At 47.5% G+C, this 26,170-nt stretch overlaps 2 protein-coding genes across 2 annotated transcripts; one reads left to right on the forward strand and one right to left on the reverse strand.

Moving 5' to 3' along the window:
• The first annotated feature begins 1,508 nt into the window (after positions 1 to 1,508).
• On the forward strand, positions 1,509 to 5,565 carry LOC309594918 (uncharacterized protein). Its single transcript, XM_082321319.1, has 5 exons — positions 1,509 to 1,625; positions 3,164 to 3,253; positions 4,301 to 4,418; positions 4,491 to 4,630; positions 4,812 to 5,565. Exons 1-4 carry the CDS (start codon positions 1,610 to 1,612, stop codon positions 4,609 to 4,611), a joined length of 345 nt encoding a protein of 114 aa, XP_082177445.1. The 5' UTR covers positions 1,509 to 1,609; the 3' UTR covers positions 4,612 to 4,630; positions 4,812 to 5,565.
• Positions 5,566 to 6,044: 479 nt separating this feature from the next.
• Positions 6,045 to 23,202, reverse strand: FSD2 (fibronectin type III and SPRY domain containing 2; the record flags this gene model as incomplete). The annotated part of the gene is made up of 12 exons (XM_082321494.1): positions 6,045 to 6,855; positions 9,151 to 9,327; positions 12,600 to 12,732; positions 14,679 to 14,812; positions 15,205 to 15,358; positions 16,204 to 16,338; positions 17,401 to 17,556; positions 18,596 to 18,717; positions 19,715 to 19,737; positions 21,023 to 21,256; positions 22,285 to 22,380; positions 22,459 to 23,202. The coding sequence occupies 12 exons, from the start codon at positions 23,200 to 23,202 to the stop codon at positions 6,603 to 6,605; spliced, it is 2,361 nt and encodes a 786-aa protein (XP_082177620.1). The 3' UTR covers positions 6,045 to 6,602.
• Between the last annotated feature and the right edge of the window lie 2,968 nt (positions 23,203 to 26,170).

A 26,170-nucleotide genomic window follows, 5' to 3' on the forward strand; every position in this document is an offset into this window, starting at 1 on the left:
TGAATGAAGCCCAGCGGCCTGCCCCTACCTGCGACAGCTGCCTCTGCACTGAGCCGTATCAACCATCACTCCCCAGCTTTCCCTCCCATGGCTGTTTTTCCTGCCTTTGGCGGTCCCGGGAGGCCCTGAGGAATCAGGAGCACGGTGAAACCCAGGAGCGCAGCTGGCCCAGAGGAGAGCGCGGGCTGCAGGTTCGTGAGTGCTGAGCCCTCCTAACCACGCACTGCGGCAGACAGGGGCAAACACACAAATAAGGCTTTGGGTTGGGCTGGCCAGCCTGACCGGTGGTGGGCCAACCTTGAAGGCATGAAACGAGTCAGTCTGAGGATACTGAAGCTCTCCCAAAGCCTAGGCCCATACTAAATGCACCAGGTGCTTTCCTGGAGGCAGGAAAAGCCACACCAAAGGAGTGAAGGCAAGCAGGGCTGCTACTGAGTCTTGCTACAAGCAAGCTTTACAAACTCAGATTGTAAGTGGCGAAGCTATTCAATGTTCATTTCATCAAGTGTTTTATTACACAGGCCGTGATATACATCCGACTCTCACTGCACAGGCACAATAAATAGGTTTACTCCAGCAGCCTGGCTGCAGCTTTCAGGTCTGCATGGGAGTGGGCCAGGGCAGGGGGTGTTGGGGTGGCCCCAGGCATGTCCTGACCACGCACTTCCCAACACCGTATATGGAACATAAGGAATTTTGTTTAGAGATTGAGAGAAACCTTGAGTGTATCCAACTGGCTGCAAAATACCTCCAAAGAGAGGGACTCCACCTGCTACTTTTGGCCCAGCCCAGCCCGGACGGTGGGTGTCCACGCAGGCGGATCTGGGAGCCGTGGACCACCTGCCCCAGGGGCTGAGATAACACAGCAGCTTTGGCGGAAACCCAGCGGCTGCTGCGGGCGCCGAGAGCTGGTGGCTCTGCTGCAGCCGTGCCAGAGCCGTGCCCGGGGCAGGGCCCGGGGGGAAAGGAAATCGCTCGCCCGCCCCAGCAGCAGGATGTTGTTCGCATGCTGAAATCTGCAGGGCCAAGCACTTGTTATCGGAAAGAAGGGAGATGGACAAGATAAGCAGGTGTTGCACAAGATGGTGGCGTTTGGGAGAGGGCTGCTAGAGGCAAGAAATGAGCCGCAGCCAGAGCCGTCGCTGGAAGAACCCGTTCCGGCGCCCGGCCGGCGCCCGGCAGGGCGCAGCGCGTGGCGGACCCGGGCCCGGTCAACGCCTTCTCGGGAGAAGGCCGCGGGAGGGAGCCGAGGGGCCGCGGGGTCAGCGCGGCTCGGCCGGAGCTCCTGGGCCGCCCCGGACCGGCCGCCTCCTCCCGGGCGGGCGCAGCCCGGGCGGCTCCCGCTCGCCCCGGGCCAGGCGGCGGCAGGGCTGGGGGCCACGGCCGCCGCGCTCCCCCGCCCCACGCGTGGCCGGCGGGGAGGCGCCGGGACAGAGCTCCCGCCCAGAGCGAAACACGAGGCGTCCCCCCCGCGCTGGGCCACCGCCAGGCCGGTGCGGGGACGGCGGCGCCCGGCTGCGCCGCCGCGTTGGTCCGAGCACGGAAAGAGGCGGCCCCGCCCCCCGCCGCGCCCGGGCAGGAAGCGGCGCGGGGCCTCCGCCCGCAGGAAATGGCGGCGGCACGAGGTGAGGCGGGAGGGGAGCCCTCGTGGCGGCGGGGGGTGCCCGGGCCCCCGCTCCGGCGCGGCCTCTCCTCCGCCCTGCCCGCGGCGGCTTTGGGCGCCCGAGGGCGGCCGGCCGGCGGCGGGAGAGCGGCGGCGGGGCTCGGCCCGCGCCCGCGGCGGCGCCGTGCGGCGCTCGGGAGCGGCCTCCTGCGAGGGACGGCGGTTTCCGCCCTCGCTCGGCTCGCGGGTCACGTAAAGGCCCCGCCGAGCGACCCGGCGGCGGCGCGGGCGGGGCGGGGAGGGGAGGGGAGGCTGCCCCGCGGAGCCGGGCCGGGCCCCGTCTCCTTCCCGCCCGAGCGGGTCCCCTGCGCGGTGGGCGCCCTGCCAGGCCCGGCCTCCCCGCTCCGGCGTGCGCGGCTCTCCCTGCGTCTGCCTTCGTTTCTGTGACTCCCGTGTCGCCCTACGGGGCCCGCCGCCGCCGTGCCGGGCTGGTGGAGAGCCGCTTCTGCCCGCAGCCCTTTCCCCAGGGCGGCCGGTGAGCGCTGCCCGGGCCCCGCCGGGCCCCGCCGCCCGCAGGCAGGAGCGGGCTGGGGCGGCGGCGGCGTGGCCGGCCCTGCGGTGGGTTTGGGTTTAGGACCTAGCGCGGGACCCCGCTCTTCGCTGCTGCGGCCTTTCTGGCGCTGTGTTGAAGCCACAGCTTTGCATCTGCAGGAAAACGCTTCTGTGCGGCTCCAGCTGTGGGATGAGCACCCGTTTGGCAGGGAGCGCAGCCCCTTACGGCCATTTTATAAAGCAGTTTGCTGTTGCTTGCATATCCAAAGCTTTAAAACGTAAGCCTGCTTGGAAAAAGTTTTACGTAAGCTGGGGCCAGGACAGCTGAGTCCCAATATATACTGGCAATTGAGCACGCTGGCATAAATGCACCCGAGAGAAAGCGCAACAAAAAGCCAGCGTTGTGCCGTGGGCTGCCCCAGGACTGCGTGGTGGGTCCGTGGGGTCAGGGCGCTGAGCGGAATGGGAAGCAGAGCCTCACCTTGCCACGGTCCCTGGCTGCTTTGTGGTGCGTTGCGAGTGAGTAATACTGTTTACTGCTGGAAAACACAAGTGGGCAGTTATAAGGATACAGCTGAGTTTGAGGGCAGGAATAGGGAATTGCCTCCCAGGCCAGGAAGGCAGGCTGGGTGGTTAGGCGCTGCAGGCTCCTTGAGGAGAGCACAGGCAGTTCCTGAGAATACCCAGGAGCTTCTTAGGGAGGTTCATCTGGAGGACTAAGAAAGTGGAGCCAGTGACATTATATTGACTCCACTGATACTATCCTCCTAAATTAAATGGTGGAAGAACAAGGCCTGCCTGTGAGATAAAGTCAGGACCTACTTCATCTGCCTACAAAGTTTTAATGGCAATTAGAGAGAGCAAGTTAAAAGTCGGGTGTTTCTGTAGAAAATGGTGTGTGTGTTTAGTTTGAATCGAACGCCCCAAACCATATCTTAGGGCTTTTGTGTTGCCTGTTGTTGTATTTGTGCTTTTGACATTGTCTCACCTGTCTGTTTTTGCTCGCAGGCCCGTGGGTCCCTTTGTTCCTGGCTCCAGGACTGGGTGAGGAGGGGACGCTGGCCGTGCTGAAGGATTATGGTAACCAGTTTGGAAATGGTAACTGTTCTGTGTAAACCTGCCTGATAACCGGTGCAGCCTTGTGAAAGGGCTTCGTGTGATGCCCTCCGGTGGCAACAGCATGTACTGATAATTTAAATTAAGAGGGAACAGAAGGGAATTGGAAAAAGTGATCCTTTTTGCCCAGCCTGAAAGGGTTTGAGGGTAGCTCCTTTTAAGCCCAAGGGCCTTTAGCAAGTCCCCGGTTAGCTGCTGGCTGAGGCATGGTTGGGGTATCCCATCCTTTGGCAGTTCCTGTTGCTGCAAGCTCTGCAGGGATGTGTAGGTCACTGCTGCAAAGCAGGGCAGCCTGTGGGGTTCAGGTGGCCAATACTGGAGCTTTAGGCATGGGCTCCTCTCCTTCACAGAAGATGACTGACTGTTGTCCTTTCACATGGTTTAGTTCAACAGTGAGCCAGAGTTCCCGTAGGCCAGAGATGAGAACTGGTTTTGCCTCATCTGAGACACCTTTCAGTGCAAAGAAATAGCTCTCTGATTGACAGCTCAACACAGTTCTGTAAGATGAGTGCTATACCCAGGATCCCAGATAGACCAAATTTAGGCATTAGTCTGCTGTGGGGTACCGTGCTGGGCCTGTTAATGCCCTTTAGCTTCAGTAGGAGACTCCCCTTTTACTGTCAAATACAGCTTTCAGTTCTGTACAGGGTTTGGCCCTTACAGTCTTAGAGATGTACTGCACTTCCCCCGTCTGGTGGGCTTAGACAGAAAGATGAGATTGATGTGAACTTCCGGCTTGGATGCCATACTGGTCTGATCACTAGACCCTGTAGTGGAAGTGGTGGCCTCCCTGTAAAGGATTTATGTAAAGGTAACTCACAGTGACAGCTGGTTTTAAAAAATTCAGGTTGTTCATGCCTTTTCCTTTGCTGTATAAATATTTAAGTGACAGGGTTGGGATTCCTAAGGGAGGAAAGGCTTGGGTTATTGCTGACAGGTGAAGCTTTTATTAAACAGAAACATGCAAACTCATTTCCCCTATTGTTTTTAACCTAGTAGCCAGTTATTGCATATTTGTTCTTTTTTCAGATAGTTCTGTTGCTGTACCATGCTTGGCAATGGCTACTGAGTCATATTCTGCTGAGCAGGCTGCTCTGTACTCAGCCATCAGGCCTGCATTCTCCAACAGATTCATCAAGCTGGCAACGTAATGACAGAGCTGTTTGGTACCCGTAGAGTCCCATGCCAAGGGTGTCCAAGCACCTTGCGTTTGGGTCAGAAAATGTGTCCTTGCAGCAGTCCTGTGGGCGGGTTGTGAAGTCCCGGGGACTCCCAGGGCAGTTCACCAGCTGAAAAACAGTGTGGATTGGATTCTTGTATCGTCCGAGATGAGTGGCTAATCCTGGCGCCAGGAGACAGGTATGGTTTAAACACTAGGTAAAAGCTGTAGGTGGGGAGCGGTGGGACTGTTCACAACAGAACATCTGGTTTCATCAGAATCGTCGGGTTCACCAGCAGTCTTTCTGCATTAAAGGCTTTGTTGGGAGGGTCAGACATCCTCATACCTCTGCTCTGACACTTCTGTGTTTTACTCTTTCAGGTATCTACTTGAAGAGTGTGGCTCTCGATTTTTGGCAGATAAAGGTAAAACATGTGCCAGTGGGTGGAAGTTGGACCCTGAATCAAGGCATACATTTTTAAGCGCAAAAAAAAAAAAAAAAAGATGTTAAAACAACTTGGGTGGTGCTATCTCGCTACTTCATTCCCTGGCAGCGCTTTAGCGGCTGCTCTCTGGTGTGGCCTTGCCAGTGTCAGCAGGGCTCGCGTGGCCACCTCCTGCCCTCTGCATTGGCAGTGGTTGCTGGCTGAGTCGCCTGTTTCTGCGGGGCACGAGGCGTCGTGCTCACTGCGGGACATAGCAAGTGAAGGTCTCTGGTCTGCCTTACAGGAGGGCTGACAGAGTGACCGTAACGACCCTTTCTGCCCTGGAAATCCCTGAATTCCTGGTAGGCTAAGAAATGACACTGTACTTGCATAGCTGAGTGTTGCTAAGCCCATCTTCTTTGGAGGCTTGCAAAATGAATAGGTACACAAGAGAAGAGGGTACTAAGCACTGCAGTAATGACATACTCAGCTCCTGTTTTTATGGTTTCTGCAAAGCCTGTTTTGGGGAGACTCTTTTTTTAAGCTATGTGGGGAAGAACAGACAAGCTTTTGGCACACAGTTTTACGTCCAATCTCTTCAGTTTTCCCACGCTCTGTTTATTTTGGGGACCCTGTGTATTGTAGAGGTTGCTGCCTGTTTCTGACTATCCCCTAGAATGGAAACTTGAACCAATGATTTTTGTAATGAATGTGCAATAAATCTGTGGAAAAGCTTCTGTTAATGACTCTTGATTGAATTCAGGTAGTTCTGACATACATGCATGAGGCTGTTTAGAGCTGGACAAGCCTGCTTGAGAGGCAGTGCTGGTCTTGACTGTCTGGTGTCTGGAAATGAAGCCTAAACAAGGACATCCCAGCTGAGTGCTGGGCCAGCCCCCGCTGGCCATGCAAAGCTTCAAGGGCACAGCATCGGGGTGAGGGGGAGAGCAGGTCTGTGCGTGTGGAGGATACACCCAGGTGGAGGTGAGCCTGGCCAAAAAGAACAAGCTAAAAATGATGCTTTAGACTTCTCCGTAGGGGCAATCAAGCACTGCAGAAGGCCTCGGTTGGTTTTTTTGTTTTTTCCCTGGATGAATGAATGAGAAGCATAGGTATTCTGTAAAAAAGTCTTTTAATATTTGAGACTAGTGCGTGCTTGGGTATTTCAAAAAGTGCGTGGTAGGCGCTAACAGTTCACACGCAAGGGAGGCGTATTTGATTATCTTGTGTCGCAGGCTTCATATAGCGACAAGAATACTTCATTGTGAGATCAGCTTCATGGTTGGAGTGTTTTCAGCTCTGTCTAGCAGCTGTACGGTGATTATGCCTTCTGCTATTTTTGTTTTTCTTGGAATTTTTAGCTCTTCAGCAGACGTAAGAGTAGAGTTGATGATTGCTCTGGAATAAGGGAGTTCCCTAGGCATCATATGGGTACTGGGGGAACCAGTGATCCAGCTGCCACTGCTGCTTGGTGACAGTGTCACCTCTGAGGAGGATAGTATCCATTTCTAACTGGAGAATTCTGGGATGCTGATGGACCTTGTGACCATAATGGTTTTCTGCTAAGATCCTGCCGAAGAGGACAGAAACTGTCGTAAGGGCTGAGGCCTGGCAGCTGGTTTGGGTCAGGGTTGCTTTGCTTTCCTGGGAGACAGCCGGTTTATAGGGAGTGTGATGGAGCAGTTAATGCTGAAAGGGCATTGCTCAATGCAGGCTACACGTAGCTGTGGCAGCTGCAGAACACAGGTTATGGGAGTGCAGTCCATGGGGGTATCGCAATTCCAGTATGTATCCGTAGGATGCCAGGTGTTTCCAAAGCAAAGCAGGGGTGGACGTAATGCTGGAAGTGTGAGTTGAATGCGTAAAGGTGCTGGGCAATATCTGCATTGAAAAATGACAGTCTGCAGTTCTCGTAGTCCAGCAGGATGCCGATCCTTCTGGGAGGGACAGTAATTCTGATATCTGGTGTCATCCCGCTGTGCAGAAATTCGTACTTGTGCCTGTAGGCAAGAAACACAGACAAAAAACCTGAGGGCACCCTGGCTGCTCTCAAAGGGAAGCGCTTTGTGGACAGGGGTGCGTTCCCAGGTACGCTTCCCGCTTCACAGTCCCATCCCTCCTGTGCGCCCTGTGGTTACTGCCCCAGTCCCATCCACCGTGCTGAGCAACGGCTGTGTTTGCCGAGGAGTGGTGTGCTCTGCGCTGCCACGCAGCCTTATCCCGCAGCGCTCAGACCTGCCTGTCTAACCCCTGTCACAGGCCTCTTCTTCCATATCCCAGTCTGGCCGCGCGTGCATGGGTGGTAGCCCTTAGATATGGACGAGGTCAGAGCGTGACATGGGACCTCCCATTTTTTTCCGTGTCTCAGAGGGCAGTATGGGTGTCGTGTAAATTGGAGGGTGCACCCTTGGCACTAGGTTTAGCCTAAAGTTGTCTCTCCGTGAAGCAGCTGTGCTGTTAGGCTCGCCCCAGAACAACACTTGTCATCCCCTCAGCCTTGCCCCTAGACAGCTGTAGGCGCTGGCGAGATGACTCAGTCCTGTCCTTCCAGGCCCTGCCGTGCTGCCCACTTGCTCCCTGAGGGCCTGTGGTACTGAGCCCTCTTTCCTGCCAAAGTTAGAGGAACTGCTCACGCCCACCTTCACAGCAGCAGCGAGGGAGCGTAATCCCTTGGGCAGAGGCTGCCTGACTCACAGCGTGGCTCGGCATCCTCCAGACTATTGGACGTAATTTTTCAACCCCCACTCTCTAAATGACGTTTCTGGCTGCTGTTCCTACAGGATCTCCCTGCTCAGCCAGAGCGGTGTTGATGGGGAAGTTCCAGTCTTTGTGCTCACTTACTAAAGGGTGATGTCTTTTAATTGTGATGCCTGGGCTGGGGAGGCCAGGAAGGTGCTCTGTATGTAAGCAGCTTTGTCATGAGGGTAGCCCTCCTCTTCCCCGTGCAGTCACTGTTCGAGTAATGCTGAGGTTCTTCAGCAGTTACTCAAACAGCTCTCCCTAGTGTGGCACGCTGCAACCAAAAATATGAGACTTTTATGGGAACGTGTGCCTTTCTGAGTAGAAACGAGAAGATTTATTCAGCTGAAGTGAGTTATCTGGCATTTCATAAGGGCCAGCTTCTTCACTAGCCACCTCCTCCACCCACACCACTCAAACCTGAGAAAATTTCCTTGCAGAAGTGGGTATCACAGTGACTCAAACTGAGCAATGGCCCAGCTCCCTTTTCTCTCTGAAGTCCATGCTCATTGCTCCAGAAGAATCAGAACAAACCTCAATGTACCTCTTAGCTCAACATAGCAAGGAAATCAAATAAGCCTGCCTGCAATGTATGGGTGAGTCATTAGCTTTAGTGGGTTTGGTCTCGCTCATTAAGCAGCATTTCTTGCTGTGTGGGAGGTGAATGCCAGCACTGCGAAGGACTCTGGCTGTGCAGTGGGCCAGCTGCTGGGCAGCCGAGAGCAGCAGGTGCTTGTGCTCTGGCCAACGGAGCTGCATCCCTGCGTACCAGCAGGCGGAGAGCAGGCAGATTTGGGCCCATGCTGCGCCATCCTTACCATTTGCTGACTGTGCGTGCTGGGACGCTCAGGTGGTACCCAGGCTCCCTGTTCAAGGGGACCCAGCAGCACCCTGGCAGATCTTGCGGGCTGAGTGGTGAGCCACTCAGGCAGCAGGCAATACTCGGGCGTGCCTGGGGGTGTGACTTCTTTTCTTGCTCCTGGGTGCTTCACGGGGTGCCCAAATCTCCCATGGGAGTCAGAGGCAATGATGCTAATATAATGGTGTCCAGGGGAGAGCCAGCAGCTTCAGCTGAGGCATATAAAGGGAGGGGGAGCTGGTGTTTCTGCATTCAGGTATGGGTGTTTGGTACCTCCATAGGTAGGAGAGAGATCAAAACCAGTTGCATACAACTGGGTTTAGCCAGATACGTAGTTTCTAGGTTACATGGATCTATTACTCTTATCTTTCCACTGGGGTTTCGGTGACCTAAAACAGGGCCTTTACAGCTAACTTCCATAATGCAGATTTTATTCAGATTTGTTCCTGGGACTGCCTGTTTCAATGTGAGAATGTCATTAAGCAGGAGGATTTGCTTAAAGGTTCCAGTATCCTTCCAACACGAGTTCACAGTGCCAACAGTGGAATGTCAGAAGCCCCTGGTTAAGTGCTTGGTCTGGGCTTTAATATAAAATCTCTGGCTGCTCCCTGCAAGTAGGAGCTCTCTGCTGCTCTGCCTGCAGGTGTACATGTAGGAGGTGTTCCTGCAGGAGACCTGTAGCCTCCACAGCCCTTACCTTGATGGTGTGATGATATGCCTCATGCACCAGGATGAGTTGTTTGCCCCCAGATAACCATGTCTCGGAGTGTTTTCAAAAGCCACACCGATTCTGTACTCTGTATCGTCCTCAGCTTCCACCTCCCAGTAATGCTTTCCTGGAAATGGGATCAGACTGCCTAGGATCGCAATACACCTGCAGGAGACAGACAGGAATACGTGCTTTGGCAGGGACTCTGCAATGCTATTTACAATGTTTAGGTACGTGATGTACCTGGACATTACATATCAATAATAAAAAAGCCACTTTTGCTGTCTCCTTAGCAGTGCAGTATGGATTTTTGACTACAGTGAAGTCCACATGCTGAGGACCTGACACAGAACCTGCAGGTTTCTTTGTGACACCAACCGTGTTCTTACCTGTGGGTAGCTTTGTATAAATGAATGCCCTGGGCACTTTCAGGAATAGGGAGAACAGCATCCCCTGCTGCCTGGGTTTTCTGGGAAAGTTATTACTTGCTAGAGAAGAGTGCTCTGGTGAACCCCACTACAGCAGGGGAAAATGGCTACAGATTTTGTATTTTCTTCCCAAACAGCCCAGGCTTTACATCTTACTCACCATCAGGAATGGAGCACTGTAACAGCATGAAACTCCTGGGGCAGTTGGGAAGGAGGAGACCTACTTATGCTGTGTTTGGGGAGACCAGCAAGAATTGAACACAGTAGGAGAGCTTGGAATATGCTTAGGTGCCTGGGCCATGAAAGGTTTTAACAGTAGACTGTGGTTCCTTGCCTTTACGATAGGAACCATGTAGATGACTCTTTAAAAATATGTGTAGGAGAGACAGACAAAGACAATGTAATGTATCACAGAGATTTACAGGCACAGCCTCAGAGTCAAAGGAGCTGGGCGCTTTGAAGATTAAAGTCTGCAAAAACACAGGTTCTGAAGTAAGAAAGTTGGGCAAAATAACCCATGCCAAATGCTTCTGAAACACCCTAACTTGATATAAGAGGGCAACTTGAATCCTGTAAGACTACACCCCAGCTTTTCCTCAGGAAAAGCACACGGTGTATTAGCTGTCATTGCTGCATCACAGGGGATAGCAGGTTCCAAAACACACCTGCAGTTTTGGATGGGGAGTCACACACAGCCTGTATGTTTCTGCAGTAGGGTCGCCTGAAGTTGTAAATGACAAAGGCAAAGGATGTTGCTGGCAGACGCTGAGCTCATCTGCTGTTAGGTAGTGCTGAGAAAGCGCTGCACTCAGCATTTGGAGGGCCTGATGTGTAAGGACGGGCATGCACAGCAAGACAGCTGTACTCTCTGCCACCTCAGCAGCAATCACTTAAAGCAAGTGTACAGTTCATTACAAGTGCATGTAGATGTCTTGGAAATAGCTTAAAGGCTGCTGAAATCTGGACTCAGAGAGGCTGTGCTGCTACACCTTGAGAAGGAAAAGGAATGATGCAAAATGGATGGGTAAACATCTGTGAACAAAATATTACCATAGTAATGAGAGTTGCAAAGCCACCAAGGCAAACTTGAGTCAGACCGTAGGAGCTGCTGTGGTTAGAAAACACATTAGTCTTTCAGAGATCACACAAACTTCAGAAAGAAGAGTTTGTGATGTGATTTCCTTGTAGAATGAGTGTTAGTCATTTCAGCTTGGGAGCTTTTTCTTTTTTTTTTCCTTCTACAGTATCTTGGCATGAAAGAGGCTTCTGAGAGTTCACGGTGGCTTCAAAAATTCAGCCTTAGAGTTCAGAATGAGATGAGTGCCAGCTCTGGCTGTTTATGTGAAACATAAAAGCACCCTGTGGAAGTGGGATGAAATCCTATTTAGGTTTATCATGATGACTTTAATGAAGAGAATCTTCTGTCTTCTGGCTCTTTTCTACTGAGCCCTCTAGTAACATTGCATTTCCATGGAGGGACTAAGTTGTGGGCTTGTATTATTCTGTGTCTGCAGATGCCTGTCCTGCTTATGTGTTGTTTCTGTGGTTCTGACTGGAAACATGCATTTTGGCAAGCTAAAAGTCTCTCATTTCAATGGCAAAGGGCCTAATTCTGTTTGGAAAGTAAAATCTGTAGGCCCAAATAGTATCAGCTAGATCTTTCAGCAAGAGGTCAGTATTCAGATCCCTCTCCTTTCCTTAGCATTTGCTTTGGCACTTAAATACCTGTGCAAATTTAGCTCAAGGTGCCCAACATGGGTAAGCCGGTTTGTATGTAACTGTGGCTGGCTGCATCTGTAATCCTCTTTATGAACGTGCGTTAACTTCCAAGTGATGCTTAAGTTCCAAAGAGCAGCTAGAGACAGAGATCTAAACTCACGAAATCAATGAGAGCGACTGAAAGCCCCATTAGACACTTCCTGGCATCTATTTAAAAAAAAACCAAACAGACCATCTGTGCTTTGAACTACACAAGCCTCTTACAAAGAAGAGGGTCAGGTGCCCAAAGCACCAATAGGGTTTTTTTGCCCGTTCTGTAGTATTTGCTGTAGTGAATAAGTTTTACGTAAGATGAGTGTTTGGTGGTTTCCATTGGACAGAGCTATATAAAACCAGCCCCTGAATCTCCACGTGTGAAAACAAGACCAAGGAAGGTTGGGCAGAGCCTTCTGCACGTGATGCGCAAGGCTCTGTTACCTCAGCAGCTTGAAAAGGAAGGGGCAGGAGAGAGCGAGCAACAGGCCACAGAGAGGAGCAGCTCCTCAAGTCTTAAAGTGTGCAAGTGCTGGATCACTATAAGTAAAAGAGAACCTAATAATTATGCCTCTTTTTTTTGTTAATCACACTAGTGCTGTATTAAGAGTATATGGGGTTTGTTTATTTTTTCTTCTGACATTTTTCTGGGGCTTTTGGGCTCTGTAAAGAATTAAATGGGAAGAAAGTTTTGGAATTTAATAGAAGTCAGTGCGCACATCATGCAAAGGGAGATGTTGTAGATAATACGTATTAGTCATCCTAGAAATTCTCAGAAAAGAGCAGCAAGCCACAGGGAGTTCAGTAATGCTGCTCAGGAACAATAACCCCAGTGAACTATGGGGCCTGGATAAATGGATATGGAGTTTTACTCTCCAAGGAACTATGGGGAAAGCCTACCATTTCAAACTGAATAGTTATCTTAGGAGCCAAACTTGAAATACCTTGAAATAAATCTGATTTTCTAAAAGATGAGTAATCCATATTTTAAAAGGACCCACAAAGATGTTTGCAGTTGTCTAAAACTGAAGACAACCATAGTCACTTATGCAAAAACCAAGATGGAAGAAACCACTATACATTATACACACACATACAGTCTGGAAATTTTACTTGGTTGGTGCCTGGCTTGAAAGTGAGGAGAGCTGCACTACCAGTAAACCTTTTTAGTGGATTTAAATTCAAGGTAGGGGTGTGTCGTGGGCAAAGCAGCCACAAACCACATGCATTAGTTGCAACTGGAATTCTTCTGTATACCTTGTGAAGCTGTTATCATAGACAGGCAGATCACACTCCGGGTTTTCCAGTTCATCACATGCAATTGTAAATCCATCATCTAGAATCGCCAGTAAAGGATGGGCTGTGTCCTCATTAAGGCAGAAGTAGGTGCCTGCAAGAGAGGAGAATGCCTGAGGTTAACTCTAGCAACTCCTTATGGCATTAGGGTTTGCAGCAAGGGTGTGGTGAAATGTTGTTTGGATCCACAGAAAGATTAACCAGTGCTCTGGAAGGAATCTGCGGCCGACATTGAGAGGACAAGGTTGTCCATTTGGAGTTTTTCAAATCAATGGGTGTTTTACAGCTTAACACTGTTTAGTTACAGCCTTGTGAAAAGCAGAAAAAGGCCCTTATCCTGGTTTTGAACCCAGCCCGGGGCTCAAAGCTGCAGGCATTGTGCAGGAAGTAGCTATTCAAAGATGAGGGGTCCTCCCTGCAACGGACCGTCTGGTTTCAGGTCATCTTCCTCAGAGCTGAAGTGATCTATTTTTAATCACTGGAAGGAGAAGGGTGGGCTTAAAGGCCTCTCCATGGCCCCACTCTTCCACACAAATGCCGGGCACAGTTTGAAAAGAAGGAACCTCTACAAAGGTGCCCCATGCAGCATCCCTCATGCTTCAGCAGCTCCTCAGCAGATCAGCCCTCAGAGAGGCAAGTCAGCGAAGCCAGCCCAGGATAAAAGTACTTCTGCCTTTCTCCCTCCGGAGGCTTCACAAAGCAGGTCTGACGCACTGCGCTCTGATGAGCAGCCACGTGTGTCACAGCTGCTGTTTGTAGTTGGTGTTTGTGTATCCACCCCAGTAAGTAAGAATCAAAGGTCATTCCCAGTGTTGGAGGTGAGCGCTTGCAGCTGACAGATCAATTTGCATCAGCTGTTTGCATAATGTAGACTCAGAGAAGATAAATCTCTCCAAATGAAATCATTATAATCAAACTGCAAGTTACTTCAATGCAAATACAATACAAACAATGACAGGGCAATTACAGGCATGTGCTGCTGAAAACAAACACATGCTGTGCAAGCAGAATTGGCAATTTCAAATATTGAGTTTGATTTAAGTAGTTGAAAAACACACAAACAATGGTAACACAATGACAGTCTTCCTCTCCAGGGATTTAAGAATGACCGTTCTTTCCTGTGGTGTCACTGATGTGTAGCAGACAGGTTTCTTACTGAAATATAGCCTTTATTGATGAGTGTGTGGTCAGCTTGCTGAATAAGCACAATTTGCAAATCTCTCACAGAAGTTGAGAGCAGAGCAGACACAGGTATGATGTGAATGCATCTGTGAGTGATGTGGGAGGCCTGAGACACCCCAGTGAAGTTGCAGCATCATTATAGCAGTGGTGAAGATGAAAGCAGGTGCCTACCTACAAGTCATTACAATGAGCTTTGATTAGATGGCTGGGTGGGGAAAGGGCTTCCAGCTTCCCTTTGGGGGAGAAGGTTAATCCTTGCCCAGTGTGGCACTGAGAGCAGAGATAACAATGCTATGTCAGTTACCAAAAGCAAAGCTTCCAGCTGAAAGCTGGGCTGCCTTTTTCCTCATGAATAAAGGGAACGAGCCCTCAGAGCTTCCCCAGCCAAGCTGGAGACATTGTAATAAATATATACACAGGAAGATTTTGCATATCCAAATGACTCTGGAAAGTGCTGACTGACTGTCTCAACCATACCTTCCAGCAGCAGCATCATTACAAGGTAGTCTCTGAAGTAAAGTAAAATCACACTACAACTTTCTTTGTTGGTGTGTCAGTACTTGGCAAGCTGGCAACAGCTGGGGGCAGTGAGCTGATCTAGTCTTTTAAAATGTTTAGAAATTAGTAACTTTCAAGTATCAAATGTACTGGACAGAAATAATTTTGAATTACAGAGCTAAAGCAATGCACTTATTGTTACAAAAGGTGTTTTTTTCATTCCTAAAAGGTTACCAGGTGTGTAATTAGATGTAAGAGATTAGGACCTGATCCAGAGGCCATTGAAACCAGCAGGAATCTTTCTGTTGAGATAATAGATGCTACAAGAGGCTGCTGGAGTTGATCTGAGCCGTACGGTACCTGTGGTGTGTATCAGGACAGGTTCACTTCTTTCACTGGAACCACCCAGGTTTAGGGCTCTAACACAGATGCGATAGCTTTGTGTGGGCTGGAGGTGAATTAGGACTTCGCAGTTAGGAATCCCAACAATAGATCTACAGAAAATAAATCCATGGAAAATGAGAGGGTAGAGAACAAAGGTAGGCCTTTGAGATTATTTTTCTGAACAACAAAGAAGAAATTATATTATCAGCTTCTCTTCTAACCCATCAACAACACTTTACCTTGTACAGTTGTCAGTAGCGGGGGTAAGAGAGAGTCTGTGACAGACTATACAGATTTTTACATTTGCTTCTGCCCTTTTCCCATACCCTGTATAGTAATTTTCGATTAACATTTATACAATTAATTTTACTAACAGGAATGTTTATAAAGGTGAATTCACCAAAGGGCCATGAGTCCTTTCTTAGTGCTGTCTGATGCCACATGACTTGAAATGGTTTCATATCTACAGGTCATGGACTCGACAGAATAGTGACTCACTCACTCGGTAATAATATCGCCATTTTCTTCATCTGTCAGCTTGGACAATTCAACCATGTAGGAATCAACAGGGTTAATGTCTCTAGATTCCCAGCACACCAGTGCTGCGTTTTCACAGCTTCGGATCTTTTTACTTTTTATGACAGGTGGTGAAGGAGCTAAAAAGTAGGCAAAAGAACAATTGTAAGCTGTGGCTTGAAGATGTTTGCAACAAACATGCTTTGAAGACTTAAAAAAATAGAACAAAGTTGTTTACTAATACTATATAGTTAAAGAAACCTGCTTTCCCAATGGACAATAAACAGCAGGCAGGGTGATTAACAGTACTATTCAAAGACTTAATTTGGACTATAAAGATCCCAAGAGTATTAATCAGAGAAGTAACATAGATAGAGACTGACTACACAACCCTTGTCTTTCTATCATTGGCTTTATCTTTGTCATAAAGGTGCATCTCTTCTCTGCTCTAAGATGTCAAAGACATCTGGAACGAGCACTTGAAGGTCTCACTCTGACTTGCTCAATTTGATGTCAGGGTTTCACAAAAGAGAACCGTGGTCTGTAATTTTTATCTTGTTGTGGTTCAGCTATTGGGAAGAATTCCTGAAGACAAGCCATGCTAATCAAAATGCCCTTGACTGAACTGCAGTTAGTTACAAAGGACAGCATAGCAGGTGGATCCACAAAATATACACGGGCCAATAAAAGGAGGGCTGGCATCCACCTGGCAGAACTGGGAGACTTGAGCCTTATTCCCAGCTGTCCTACATGCTTGCATTTAAATAAGTTATTTTGTCTCCGTGCTTCTGTTTCTTCAACTCTAAAACAGGGACAATTGGCCTGATTGATAGGCTCTCCAAACAAAAGTAGGAAATTCCCCTCAGTCAGTAGACTTACATCAGAAGAAACAAAGTGCCCAGAAAGCACTACTGGCATAAAATTCAGAGATGTCTGTGAATTTCACTATGACAGTCACATAGTCGTAAGAATAAAATATTTTTACCTGTTACATAAACTGCTTTTTCACTTGGTGGACTGATACCAGAGGCGTTTAAAGCACTGACGCAAAATTCATACTGTGTATTCGGCAACAGATTAGTAATGGTGCAGTATGTTTCCTTGACTTTTAGCGTATGCTCTGAAATGAAAACGACAAAGCATTTACAGTGCCTTTACACAGTTACCCACCCTTACCCAAAGCTGCCTCAAATAATGGAGTTGAGGCACACTGTTTCGTGTGCTGAGTTCAAGAGAGCTCCTTGTGCTCCATACACTTTGATTAGCTGTCAGGCTGTTTCACCATGCCTTCCTCTAAGGAGGCATAAATCAGATAACGCATCAGCTTCTGAAGGAGCCACATTGCTCAGAAAAAAAAAAAAAAACCAACAACAACAGAAAGAAAGGTCACCCACCTGTCACTGAATTTTTTCTGAAAAGACCCTGCATGTTCCCACTCTGGGAATGCTGCCTGGTCAGCTCATCCCAGCAGTGGGACAAGAGCTGAAGCTATTTCACTACTCATTTATCATTCTTCATCTTACAAAATTTGGACGAGTTCTGCTTATCTTTCTGAACTGGCCATTTGGCACGACTGGCTTCCGCTTTTGTTGGAAAAGTGACTGGTGTTTTCAGTAAAAGGTTCTGCAAGAATATTATCAGCCAAAGCAGTTTTGTCACAAGGCTGGGACATTTTAGGATGGTTCTGTAGTTCTTTTTTTGTGCATGTGGGTGATGGGGAGTTACAGCCTATTATTAGCACTGAGATAAACTGTAAGATGACTGTGGGGGTTTCAGTGGGCATGCTGATAATATGATGATTTGCTCTCTAAAAATACTGTGCCTTGCAGTGGAAGCAGCGCATGCGTGTCTAACGCAGCGCCCATCCCCCAGGAAAAGAAATGCTACTGTTGAGACCTGACTCCATCCACTGCCCCTTCCCACTCCCGCTATCCCAGCTGCTGCCCCGTCCTGTCTTTGCTCCTGTGATAGGTCCTGCTGCAGCCAGCAGCTTGGCAGACCTGGCAGGGTAAGAGCGACAAAGCCAGAAGCAGGAAATGTGGTGGCAGATGTGACAGTTTTAGTGGCAGAGAGAGTGCACAGAAGGTGCACTGGTTGCCACAGCAAGTCCAGAGACACTTTGGAACTAGCTGGTTTTGCCAGTGGGGGGCTGAGGTGTCCCCTTGGGTCCAAGCCTCCTTACCTGTTTGTTCATCACTGCACCTCTCGTTGCTCACTGGTTTATAGCACAGTTGGTAGCACTCGACAGTGTCATCTGAGAAGAGGCCCCAGCAAACTCTCAGTGAGGTGCCAGTCGCTGCATTGGGAGCCTGGGGATTGATCACGGGGGCACAAGGAGCTGCAGAGAGGAAAACAGGCCACTTTTTGAATGTATAAGCATGGTTCACAGGCAAACACCTCTCCTCTCACAAAGGTGTTTACACAAAGCCTGGGCATTGAATAGAGTCATATTCCTCCCACATGGAGAAAAGTTAGGAGCTGACCCTGTAAATAGTTGCAGATAATAATCAGTGGTGTATGAACTAGTCCTGCTTCAAACCAAAATCAAAACAAGAAAATACATAAGCTTCAGCCTAACCCTTCTCTGTAATCCTGACCTCCCCTGCCTCCGAGGGCTGCTGTTCCCCAGCGAGCTGGCACAGCCCTGCAGGAGCAACACCTGACACGCACCGCACTGCTGCGGACCAGCCCAGGGGCTGAGGAGTCTCTGGAGGAAAGATGAGGGAAAAGCTGTCTAACATGGGGTCAGCAGCACAAGCAAGCGACTAGCAAATGCTACTTTACTTTAAGAAAACACAGCGTATGGGCATAAAAAATGCATATTGTTCTTTTTGACCATTTGTGGTGTGCCAGAAAAGATTTAAAATCTTTCGTATTTTTATTTTTTTAATTATTAGAAATTTTGGGGGGTTTTGCTCTGTTTCCTGTGGATAATAGGAAAAATGCTAAATAGTAAAGGAACAAGCCACTGAAATCTGGTTATCGAGAGAAGCTGCGCAGGTTGTTTAAAGCAGTCTGGTGTCCCTCTCTACTTTGTTCAAGCAACTACATGGTAAGACAAGTTACCACTAACTAAGAATGTTTGGGGGAGTCTTTGTGAGTCTTCTAGGAAATCATCCAGCAAAAGCAGAGAAGACCAAACTTGGCAGTTCTGGTAATTTTACACTGAAAACAAATGAAAAAAAAAAAAAATCCAAGAATAGCTTCCGGTATCTCTGTATATATAGGCAAACAGAAGGGAATCTCAAGGGAAAACTAGGGAGAAGCTAATTGTGCCTTTGCAGTTCTCCTTTAAAAGAAGTAATGGACTTCTGTTTAATACATATCATTAATTAAATGTAAATAGGTCTGAAATAATGATCAGATAGGAAGACTACCTGGAATAGTATTAATAGAGTTCATTAGTTGTTCAACTTCAGAGAAATCTATGACCCGCTCTTTAAAGTCTGGCAGTGTTGAAAGCTCTAAATCCACTTCTCTCTTTAAGAATTCTTCCAGCCTGGAATTGTAAGGGAAAAAAAAGGTCTAATTGGAAGTACCATAGTGTTGGAGATACCTTTCTTTGATACCTATTAGTAAGAGGAAAAGAACATCAAACTCTAAAACAACAGCTATTTCCTTAAAATAACGTTTTCATAGTTGTACAAAGCTCAGCCTCCCCATGCCCTTCGGTTGGAGATACACGGCCATACATCAGATCCGTGCTCCAAGATGCCAAACAGAGCTGGCTGCTGATGGGACTGAGGGACCAGGCTTTGTGTGCCCTGCTCACATGGCGAGCTGGCTGCGGCACGCTGCGCTCCCACTGAGCGGCTGAGGGAGATTTCCCCAGCACCCCTCTGTGGGAAGCAAGCTATTAGCTCCATGACTTCCATTATTTAGAATTTATGGCACTATTACTAATTCAGGACCTCATGGTTCTAGGTGTTGTAAATTTGAAACAAAGGGGTATCTTTTCTCTGTGTTTTCATAAATGATGACAGTGAATTTAAATGTATATTTTTTGCAATTGATTTATTGTGCCTTAAGATTTCTTCCAACTGCTCCAAGATCTTTCAGTATCTGTTTTGAGCTCCCATGGACTGACTTTCTACCCCTCTCTACTAATGCACAAATAAGCCCATTACTAATCTATTTAGGGAGCTCAGTTTTAGACAGATTTGTATCCAGAGCATTTCTTTCTAGATCTTTAGCAATCCTGTTTCTCAGTCACTGAAATTAGTTCCTTATGACTAAGCTGAAAACAGTGATTTATTCATGCTCTAACTCTCCCTTTGGGTTTTTTAAAATTGGCTCAAAACTAGTTTTGAGTGTTAAACTTCTTAGAGCAACTTTTTCTGCTGCAGTTTGAACCAGAAATGCTAAAGATTTCATAGTTCTAATAGCTTAGATAACATTTTTGTGCCTGAACAAAGTCCAGAACATGCAAGTGTCTCCAATAACAGGCCCAATTAGCAGGAAGCAATGTGACACAAAATCCCAGACTGTGATACTACCTGTCAACCATGGTTACTGCTGCCTGTAGAAAAAAAGGGAGAGAGCGTTAAAGACAGGAAAGATACATTTCTTGCATTAGTCTATGTCATGCCGTTGACCTGTCTTACATGAATTGTCGCAAATGCAGCCCTTAGAGTGAGCTAATGGGCTCTCACCCAGCTCTGAGAACAAAGCCGTGCCTAACTGTCCATTCAAATGGACAGATCTTGGCTGAATTTACAGTAAGATAACGTGCAGTATCAGGCAGTGACCAGTGTCTACCCATCTAGACTCTCGACTATATCCTTCCCCAAGTGTCCAAAATGCCCACAGATCCTTCACAAACAAAACCCAACAACAGCTGGGGAAAATAACTTAGTGAAATTATCTGCATTGGAGGCAGTCTGAGCAGCGCACGTTACTGGAAGACAGACGTACCGTCCCTGGAGAAACCTAAGCAGCTGAGAGCTCATGACCAACAGCTATTCGCTTCTTGGTGAATAATGGTTCCTAGAGGTGATGTAAAACTGTTTACGAGCTAAGGAGAAAACAAGGTTTTTCCAGAGATGCAGAGGAATGGGAAAAGTCAGTTTATGCAAAGAACTCCACAGGGCAGAGTGACACAGCAAGCTGATCCACTGGAGCAGACTGGAGGTGTTAGGAGATTTGTTTACTGCCTGGTTCAGAAGTTACTGTGGCTGCACTGTAGAAATGCTGCCACCCACCTGAGTCACAGGACAGCTCAGATTAGAGCAATCACTCATCAGCAGTGAAAATTCTCATTTTTTTCCAATTATTTTTCTACCTGCTAAAGAAAAATAACTTCTTGACACCTCCTCAGCAGTGGGATTCATCCATCACTTTGCAGGAGCTCCTGATGTATTTAGTTTGGAGCCTCCTGTTCAGCTGAACTTTCCAACAAAATGAGCAAGAAAAACCTCTTCCAAAGCGGCTGCATCAGCCTGCCTGCTGTGAGCCCAGAACAGAGCAAGAGAGCTGAGCCTGCATGAGGCAACGAACACTAAGTGCTTCCAGAGTTTCCCAAGATAAGCTTTTTAGAGATATCTTCTCTCTGAACCCCAGTGAGACTCATAAATCATTGAGCATCCAAGTTACAAACTTCTGCTGCTGCTTCTGCATTTTGGCCCCATTGTGTTGCCCCACTAAGTCAATGCCACCATGCCAAGCACATGGAGCAGTGACAGCACCATGGACCGAGCACCCCAAATGCTCTCTAGAAATAAAGCCACTTGGGACTTCCCAGCTGGGGACTACTTGCAAGCAGCAAAGAGCATTTAGAAGGGCCCTTGCCAGTTAAATCCCTTTACCTTCATAAACTCGGCTTTGTCATTTTCCAGGTAAAGCTCCTGGGTTGTGTCTGTCAGTTCCTTGCAGGTGTCAAGATGTTCCCCACAACTGATCAGCTGCCCATATAAAGCTTCCAGCTTCTGCCTCTTCTCTTCCCCCAGTGCTTCCAACTGTTCTTCGTACTTCTGAGCAAGCACTTGCACTGCGTCGTTGTAATGCACCTCGAAGTTCTGCTCCTGCCTCCCAAAGTTTTCCTGCAAGGCATTTGGGGGTTTGTTCCTTGGTGTCAGGCCTGATCCATAGCTCAGCCAGAGAAAAATCTTACTCAGGTCTGCCTAAAATTCTCCTTGCCAAGGAGGCAATGCCAGTACACAGAAGCTGTATTTTGACTAACTTGCATTTTTAGGGGTTTATTCTAATCATTCACCCCCACTGAGGCACAAGAGAGCGTTGGATCTGGTTCCAGGCATAATAAGAGCATCAGAAATTATAATAAAAACAATTACGCAAGTCAACTGTCTCCAACCTAAGCCCAGGGAGCACAACTATCCTAGCCGTAATCTCACAAGTGTTTCCACCAACACAGTCAAGCACATCCTTCCATGAGAGAAACCATGGCAACCCAGCGGGATCCATGGATTCACGCTGGGGTCGCTGAGCGGCTAATGCTGGTATCCTCACTCACTGCTGGAGAAAGCATTAGGAAGGAAGATTTAAGGAGTAGGCAAGGCTTTATTGCCAGCAGCCACCCACTGCTCAGGCACCGATGTCCTTCTGTGCCACATGCAGCAGAGAAAAAGTAGGTGCCTTGACTTACTGCTTCAGTTTGACTTGCTGCCAGCTGGGCCCCTTCCCCCGGGGCCAAGTTGACATCAGGCGAGCGGAAGCACAACTCTTGAAGTGCTGTAGCTCGATGCAGCTGGTCCAAGGGTTTGCCTGTATCTGGCACTTCTGTGAATGAAACTGAGTGAACACAAGGGGTACGCTCGGGATGGACTCGTTAGATCACAGGTCTTTGGCCATTTAAAACTAAGATAACCTGAGTGGGGGTCACTTTATTTCTGAATGCAAATGTCTGTGCAAATGCTTAATGTGGTTTTACTAGCCCACTTAAAAAATTCTTCAGGATGAATTTTCCTGAGTACCTCAGTCTAGGCAAACCCCAAGATAACTCTATGCTCTGTTACCATCATTACTCACCTCATTAACAACTGAACACTATGACTGTCAAAACTGTTCTAACCCCAGTACCACAAAGTTAGACCAAGAAAAAATGCCTTACCTCTACGGTGATGAAGATTTCCTCCAAGTGAGTGGCAAAGTTTTCCATCTGAGCAATCTGCTCTTCCAACTTGCACATATTTTTATGAATCTCCTCCTACCAAAACACCCAGTGTGATTCTTAGTATGTCCGAACACTGTTGTTGAGGCACCGCAGTACTTGTATTACTCTTACCTTTTCACTTTCCACAGCACTGGGGAGCTGAGCCACCTCGTGATCCTTGTGCTCACCAAACAGTTTGTCAAAAGCTCGAATTGGCATCTTGCAGGTAGAGCAAAAAACATCTGCCGCTTCCTCCTCCTCACTGACAGCCTGACTGCTCCACTCATCCAACATGCTGCCACTGCTAAGCCCCTCTCTGGACCATGTGTGGCGCTCAGCCTCATCCTCTGCTCTGGCTTTGCTCTGATCTTCATCTTGAGAAGCCTCTCCAGGAAGTCCCTGTTGCTTTGTGCTTTGACTTTGATCTTTCACTAGAGAGCTGCTTTTTGATGCATTATGTACAGAGCCTTGTGATCCTGCTTTTTCTGTGTGAGCAGGTGGCCATCTGCTCTCCACCGTCTCCAGATGTCCTCCAAGAAGCTCAAGCTCTTTTTCTCTGTCCTCATCAAGTCCATACATCTTAGCCAACTCTGCAACCTCCTCTTCCAAGTCATATCCAGCTTCTTGTGAGTGCTGAAATTTTTCGCTACTCGGTGCAGATTCCCTTCTAGTATCTCCCAGAGATCTGTCCCCTTGACCAGATGGCTCTTCGGGAAAGATATCGAACCTCTCCTTTGATCCATAAAGATCCATGTGGTAAAATATCAAGCCTCCAGCCTCAGTCTCACTAGACTCTGGGACTGGTGGGGAAGCTGAACGACCAGGCGACTGGTCACTAGTTTCATACTCTCTTGTGCTACCCAATCTGGATGACATTGGTATCCTCAGTGAGGCTTTTGAGATGATGAATCTCAAACCTGTAAAAGATAAGAAAGATCCTTAGCTGCATATTTAGATATCAATCATGAGGTTTTATTGCTTAAAAATATATAGATGGAATAGGTTTGGCTGAGGACCTTCAGGGCCTGGAGGTAGGCATGGGAAAGACCAAAGCCAGTAGCTTCAGTTCCTAAGTGAAGCTTCTGAAGTGAAGCCACGGGAAGCTTGTTTTTTCTCACCTCCGTGCAAAGCACAGCAGAGAGCTGCCTCTGGTGTGCATCCTATGTTTTCCGAGTGGCTCATGTGTGACCCTGACATCTGATTTCCAAACTGTGGAGTACTCCTGTCCTCAGCTCAACACTGCAACTGTGCTTCAGGCGCACTTAGTCCTGCTCTGTGCAGTTGGAGATGGCCTGGTTTGAAGTCTGCTCACCCTTCAGCTGCTGTCGTGCACTCTTTCTGAACTGTCAGTCAGGCACACTGTAGGATGCCCTCTCTTGTGACACACTAGTAAATGCCCTGAAAAATCCTGTTCTGGATTTTTCAAGTTGCCATTCTTGATACTGAAACTTGAGGTTTCTTTTAACATTATTCTCACTCCAGGTCTCAAGTCCTTTTGATAAAACAGGGAAAAATACTGCCCTTTGGGGGTTCTCAGGTGCTGTGAAAATATATATTTTAACATCAATGAAGCTCAGAAAAAAGATCGATGATGATCCCCATGATAAAGCATGCAGTAACTAGGAAGCAAGGCAGGTCATTGACCCCCGAACTGAGAGAAGTCCTCTCTGACCTGGAGCTTGCACACTTTGTCCATTCTGTGCAATGTGGGAGGTATGAAAAGAGCATGTGGATGCCAAATGCAAAGCTGTATGATAAAGCAGATGCATGTGGGACAACATTAAAGGTGCAAGGGCAACCTTAGCGCTGACTGCCCAAGCCCACTCTTTCCAGCCAGCCCATATTAACAACAGCACATGAAATAATGCTAGTACAGAGAGCCCACATGGTGCTCTGTCAGAGCTGCAGCATCCCTGCAGCCCTCCACTGCTCACCAGCACTAACAAAATCACGGCTACAAAACTACTCAGTTCAATTTTCTCCACAGTTTACTACTACAATCCCAAGAGTTCATGGAAAGATTTCAGCTGAATATTAATGAACCTATAGTTACATCTAGTCCTAGCTCAGTGAAGCATATGAAAGCTTTAAAACCACTTTCTTGCAGAAAAAAGCCAAAAGGTCAGTCAGACATCAAGGTTAGCAGAGCTCCTGCAGAAGCTTTCACATAAGTATTGCTTTCAAACTACTTTTTATGGTCTTCATAGTTTTGAGTACTTGCTATCCCTTCAAATTTGCTTCATCAATATTTTACTAATATTCCTGAGGATTACTTAGCTAACAAAGTCAAGACAGTCAGTGACTTATTAGAAAGCAACTTCTCGAACCAGTGAAAAATGCTAAGAAACTTCCAACTCTCCAGTTTTACATCAATGACTGAAAGCAGTCCAGCCTACCAGACCTGCAAGAAAACACACACAGAAGTTCACCGTTTGTCTTCTGGCACTGCAGACATGGGTGTAGATTCTACACCTAGCAATAGCTTACCATAGACAAAAACACTGAAGTTAGGCAAAAATACTATTTATGCTAAAGGCGATAAAATAAATCATGCAAATTTTAACATATTAAACAGAGAAAAGGTCTTGACACATACCAGAAAATGTTGTCTGGCTCCCACAAAGACTTTTTTCCCCATAATTATAACAATAAGTCTTGCTTTAGAAGATACTACTAACTAGAAAAGTGAATTAACAAGTATTTTTCCTACCAAAATGAAATTAAATTACATAAATTAAAATGAACATAATTAAGCTCGTCTGGAACCCTGCTGCCTAAATCAGATTTTCAGATGATTGCTCAGTGTTTGCTCAGTTTACAGGCACAGATACAATTACAATGAAGAATGTTTAAGTCCATGACCATCAATTATCGAAAATATATAACAAAGTATGTTACTACCTAAAAACTTGCCTTCTATCTTAAGACGTCATAAATTCTTCTGAAAGCTCAGATGGCATCAAACTTCACATTTATTTCCCCTAGTAAAAATTAATTCACACGAAAGCAATTCCCTGCCACTTTCCTATGACTGCAGCTGGAAGACTTATTACCGTAACCCTAGACTGCCTCTCTGCTCAGGGGACATGCCAGCAATGAGCAATGGAACAAATATAGATGTGCCCCAGCTGTCCTTCAGCAGCGTGTTACTTGAGTGTCACCAGGATGAATGTCATACACCGAGAAAAGGCTATGAAGGTTGATTCCTGGATCTGAAGTACTTGGAACAATTATACAGACCCCTTGCTAAAGCCGGAGCACCCTCTCAGTTTCTGAGCTGGTATTAATAAACCCAGTAGAGTGCAGTCATTGACTCTAGGTGTGATTTGCAAGGCTGTGGTGCTAGGCAGAGTATCGTGTGGGGGATACACAAAATGTGCAGTCTGCACAAACTAGCTCAAACAGCTGGATGCATACTTACAGCATTGCTGCATTTTTAAATGGAAGTATCTGTTCTGTTATTTGCAAAGGTTTAATGGCAAAGTCCTTCTATCAAATTAGCAGAAGCTTTACTATGGGGTTTAAGTTGGAATCAAGATCAGATTCTAGAAAAAAATATTAAAAAATCAGAATTTAGAAAAAAATCAGAAATCATAATGTTGCATACACTTATTATACATATACATACATCCCCACCCTATATGTGTATGCTAGACCGCTGGAAAGCTAATTATGGTGAAGCAAGCGGCCAATGGCCCAGCTAGGGAGGGTTTTCAAAGGAACATATGCCTTCAGTCTGTGCTTAGTAGTGGTTCACCTGATAAAAACCAGGCTGTATATTACCACTGATTATTGCGATTACTGTAGCACTTGAGCTTTATGTATCCACTCAAACCCACAGTTG

Source organism: Platalea leucorodia, assembly GCF_965183815.1.
Source record: "Platalea leucorodia genome assembly, chromosome: 9".
Lineage (NCBI taxonomy): Eukaryota > Metazoa > Chordata > Aves > Pelecaniformes > Threskiornithidae > Platalea > Platalea leucorodia.